The 4,722-nt window shown below is 58.1% G+C and overlaps 1 protein-coding gene across 3 annotated transcripts in view; it reads right to left on the bottom strand.

Annotated features, from left to right (window-relative positions):
• ATG4D (autophagy related 4D, cysteine peptidase) overlaps nt 1–2,364 on the bottom strand; it is a 10,784-nt gene extending 8,420 nt beyond the window's left edge. Inside the window, exons 1-5 of one of the 3 annotated variants that reach the window (XM_012641316.1) lie at nt 1,944–2,364; nt 1,388–1,536; nt 1,128–1,301; nt 549–825; nt 412–476 (exon numbers count right to left, since the gene is read on the bottom strand). In XM_012641316.1, the coding sequence (XP_012496770.1) occupies nt 412–476; nt 549–825; nt 1,128–1,188 (403 nt within the window). In that variant the 5' untranslated portion in view covers nt 1,189–1,301; nt 1,388–1,536; nt 1,944–2,364. The remainder of the gene's footprint in view (nt 1–411; nt 477–548; nt 826–1,127; nt 1,302–1,387; nt 1,537–1,943) is intronic. The other 2 variants (XM_012641314.1, XM_012641313.1) reach the window with 2 other exon arrangements.
• Nucleotides 2,365–4,722: the final 2,358 nt, after the last annotated feature.

The following is a 4,722-nucleotide window of genomic DNA, read 5'->3' as shown; positions in this document are numbered from 1 at the left end:
TAGAGTGCCGTGGCATCAGCCTAGCTCACAGCAACCTCCAACTCCTGGGCTCAAGCGATCCTCCTGCCTCAGCCTCCTGAGTAGCTGGGACTACAGGCGTGCGCCACCATGCCCGGCTAATTTTTCTATTTTTAGTAGAGACAGGGTCTCACTCTTGCTCAGGCTGGTCTCAAACTCCTGACCTTAAGCGATCCCCTCGGCCTCCCAGAGTGCTAGGATCACAGACGTGAGCCACCGTGCCCAGTCTACTTGTATTATTGACTCATTTCATCAACACAACAACCCTATGAGGCAGAGGAGACCAGACTTTCACATGTTAGAACTGTTTGTAGAGTAAGAGTGAATGGGACCTTATGAGACAGTGATTGGCTCAGAGTGTGACCCTCATGACCTTGGTTCCCAGCCGCTTACCTGTGCAGTCCTGAGAAACATACACCACCAGGCGTGTGACCTCGGAGCAGCTCTCCACAGCTTTCCTGGGGGCGGGAGGAAGGCCTGAGTTCCTGGGGGTACCCAGCAGCTCCCGTGCTCCCTGCAGCGGTCCTCACCTGAGGATGTGCGCCACCAGCGATGGCCCATACCAGTCACCCGCCTTCTTGCCTGAGCTCTGCCCAAGCTCCACTAGCCGGTGTAGGCCGAAGGGAGCCTGGGGGTGGTCCGCAAACCAGGACACAATCTGCCGGTGCCGGCGTTCCTGCTCCAGTTCAGGGGTGCCCTGGGCCCAGCGTGGGGGCATCCAACGGGCAGGCCCATGGTACCGGCTGGGAGAGGCCAAGCCCGACAGATCAGGGGGACCCAGGCCTGTGCCCTCGGTCCATGTCCAGTCTGGTAGGGAGGGAGTAAAAAGTCAAACGGTCCTAGTATGTGTGCAGGACACAGTTCCCATTTATTCGTGCATTATACACAACTCTAATGTTCTAGAACCCTACAATTAACTACAATTTGCACAGTCCTGACACTCTTATTTTATAAACTCTCACTCCCCCCAGAAAATTACTCAACACACAATTCCAATGACAAACAATTCCAACGTGACTTTGAACTCCGATTGCAAACAATTCCAACACTGCTGACGTGTGGTTGGTCCTGTACTCATAGTGCACCCCGTTCCCCCCAGCACCACTCACCTCGGGGCAGGAAATGCAGCAGCAAGCCCTGCGCCAGCATCATCTGCCCGCTGCGTAACATGCATCCCCAGCCGCAGTCTGAGGTCAGGCAGCCCCCAGGGAGGGGCAGGAAGTCCCTGCGGTATGTGAACCACAGGCGGGACACAAAGTCCCGCTGGAAACGCTGGATGTCACCTACAAGAGCAGACTGTCACCTAGCTGCCACTAGCAACACTCCCCCAGGGGGCCTGCCCCGACCCTGGTCCTGTGGACCAGCTCACCCTCGCCCTCGAATCGGTAGCGGCGGCCACAGAGGTGGATGCTGGAGATCTTGCTAAAGCTCGTCCGGCTTTTAACTGCCCAACCTGAGGAGACGTGCCCAGCGAGATGAAGCACTTGCTTGACAGCAACAGCGCTTCCATTCCCCGATCTGTGAAATGGGCACGATCCTGGTTCCTATCTCAGGGGTGGCCCTAGGGCGTCTATGCAGTATCTCTCTGAGCAGGGAGGTGGGGCCCCTGGCAAGCGCTACATGAGTGTCTACCATCCACTCAAGATAAACTAAGGCAGTTCTAATTATTGTACCCATTTTACAGAGAGGGGGGGAAATGGAGGCGCCTGGAAGCAAAGGATCTTGCCCAAGGTCACACGGGGGGATGGGCGGGGCTTGAAAACACGCCCCATTCGACCTGCCCCAGGTCCACCCTGGGCCGGGCAGGGCGGAGGACCCGCAGGTGACTCACAGGAAGGGAACATATGGTGGAAAAATCCGCAGGGACAGGGTCTGGTTTTCCTCGAACCCTCCCCCTCCCCATGACTTCCAAGCCCCCTCCTCACCGTACTTGACGTTGTTCCAGGCTGTCAGGAACTTGGCTTTGAACCTGTCCACTTCGTCAGGCTCACCGGGGGCGGCGCCAGGCGAGCCAAGAGCGGGGCCGCTGGCTCCGGAGGGCCCAAGGCCGTTGGGGTCCGGGACTCGGGGGCCCCGCGGCCTGCGGGACTCGGGCCGGCGCGCGTCCTCCGGGCTCCCGCTCCGGTACTGCGCGGCGGCCGGCGACACCGAGTTCATGGACGCGCCGAGAGGGCGGACCGAGGGCCCGGGTGGGGGCTGCGGCCGCCGCGCCCCAAGGCGCCCCGCGAGCAGGACGCGCGGGGGCCGAGGAGGGCGCTACTCGGTCGCCGGCTCCGGAATCCCGGGCCCCGCGCGGGCCGCAGTGGCCGCCGCCGCCGCCATCTTAGCGGCCCAGGCCCCCGGATGGTGAAGGGGGCGTGGCCCGTCCGGACGCCCCGCCCAGGCCCCGCCCCAAGCCAGGGCCCCTGTCGGGATCCCCGGGTCCCCGCGCTGGGATCTCAAGCCCCGCCTTCCACTGGCGGGGCCCCGCGCCCGCCTTATCGCACCGCCAGGCGAGCGAGAGCCCCTGCAGACCCTTATCGGAGGCTCCAGAGCCAGGAAGCCCCGCCCCCGGGACCGCCCCCACCAAGGTCCCAGGGCTGACCGCCTGCCTGGCAGGTGCCCAGGTGTGAGTATACACCTGCCCGCGCCCTCCCGGCCACCACAGCGCCCCTCTGCGGGCTGCCGACCTAGAAACCGCCTTGACTGGGGCCTGATTGGCCTAATCGGGGCAAGCCACGCCTCTCTGTGCCTCAGTTTCCTCATGTGCAAAACAGAGCTCTAATACACGCAACAACGTAGACGACACTTGATAACAATTGTGTCCAGGGAAAGAATCCAAAACAACAACAACAAAATAGTCTATACTCTCTGGTCCCATTTAGTTGGGTTAAAAAAAAATTTTTTTTAGAAACAGCGTCTCGCTCTGTCGCCCAGACTGAAGTGCAGTGGCCTGATCATAGCCCACTGCATCCTCGAACTCCTGGGCTCAAGCGATGCTCCTGCCTCGGCCTCCTGAGTAGCTGGGACTACAGGAAAAATTTTTAAGTGCATGTAACTCATAACGATGTTGGAAGATGAGCTGGCTTTATTTGTGTAAAGTCCTTAAAGTGGCATTTGAAGGACTGTTAGGGCTTACCTAGAGCCAGCCATGAGATGATAATATAGTGACCTTGTGAGCCACCGAGAGAGTGGCCTCTAGTGGCCAGCTCAAGGGCTCAGTCCTCAGCCCATTGAAGAAAATCAGATGAGGATTTGGATAAGGGTGTGGGCCATGAAGGAGAAAACACAAAAGGACAGTCACCTACCTGACTTTCCCTCTTACCCTTTTCCTCTTCTCTTCCACTACACCTGCCTCCTTTCTCAAACTCAACAGCTACACTCCTACCGCAGGACCTTTGCACTTGCTGTTTCTGATGCCTGGATGGCTCTTCTCCTCTGCATAGTTCCCCTCACCTCCTTCAGGTATTTTACGTATTTATTTATTTTTTAACGATGGAGTCTCACTCTCTTGCCCAGGCTGGCGCAATCATTGCTCATGGCAGCCTTGAACTCCTGGCCTCAAGCAATCCTCCCACCTTGGCCTCCCAAAGTGCTTGGATTACAGATGTGAGCCACTGTTCCCAGCCCTGATCTTATACATAAAATTTATGTTTATTACCTGTGTCCCCACCACCTCGTGGGTTGGACACACGGCAGTGGGGGATCTATGTCTATCTAGATCACTGCTGTGTCCTCAACACTCAGCACGTGGCCTGGCACACAGTAAGTGCTCAACACCACAGTAGGTGCAGCAACCAACTTGTGGAATGGACGGAGAAGTTGAGGATGTGGGGAGTGAGAGGCACATGAGGACCCTCGGGACATCTCAAGTGGCAGGAGGGGACGTTGGGCCAGGAAGTTCAGCTGTGGCCACATAAAAGGAGAAAATGTGCCAAAGAAGAAGACGCCGGAGGGGCAGACCACAAGAGGACAAGAGCTGGAGATTCAGAGGCCAGTTTCAGGGCTCTTGGATCAGTGAGATGGGACCAGGGACAGCAGGTATGTGGAGGCCACAGTGACACCCTTCAGTTTGATCTGGTGGCTGACCCCCCACCCACACATACATCTCATGGCCACAGCCGGTTCCTCCCTCCAGGGATGGGCCTGGATCCCTCGCCTTCCGTCCTCCTTGCCCCTGAGTTCATCTGCAAAATCAGCATCCTACGTGGGTTTCTGTCCCCAGCCCGGTGTCCAGCTGCCACCTGTGTTCCTCCCTGGGACATCCCCCAGGCTCCGCAGGTTCGGTCCTGAACTCATCCTGCATTTCACCACATCGGCTTTTCCTTCCATGTCCTGGACCCCAGGAGGCCAGCCTGGCACCTCCAGCCTCCACCACCTAACAGTCTCCCCACTAATTGGCCTTGGACCCCCAAAGCAGCATCATAGTTGTGACCACCCAGGCATACTCCGTGGCCAGGTGGCTTGGACAAGTGACAGTGCTAGGATTACAGGCGTGAGCTACCATGTCCGGCTCTGCCATTCATTAAAAACTCAGAAAACTAGACAGTCTGGGAGGCCAAGGCAGGAGGATCGCTTGAAGCCAGGAGTTTGAGACCAGCTTGAGCAAGAGCGAGACCCTGTCTCTACAAAAAATGGAAAACCTAGCTGGGCGTGGTGGTGCGCACCTATAGTCCCAGCTACTTCTGAGGCTGAGGCAGGAGGATCGCTTGAGCCCAGGAGTTT

The sequence above is a fragment of the Propithecus coquereli genome, unplaced genomic scaffold (genome assembly GCF_000956105.1).
Source record: "Propithecus coquereli isolate 6110/MARCELLA unplaced genomic scaffold, Pcoq_1.0 Scaffold164, whole genome shotgun sequence".
In the NCBI taxonomy this organism is placed as follows: Eukaryota; Metazoa; Chordata; class Mammalia; order Primates; family Indriidae; genus Propithecus; species Propithecus coquereli.
Note: the sequence above shows the minus strand (reverse complement) of the source record. Positions and strands in the feature narration are given on the sequence as shown.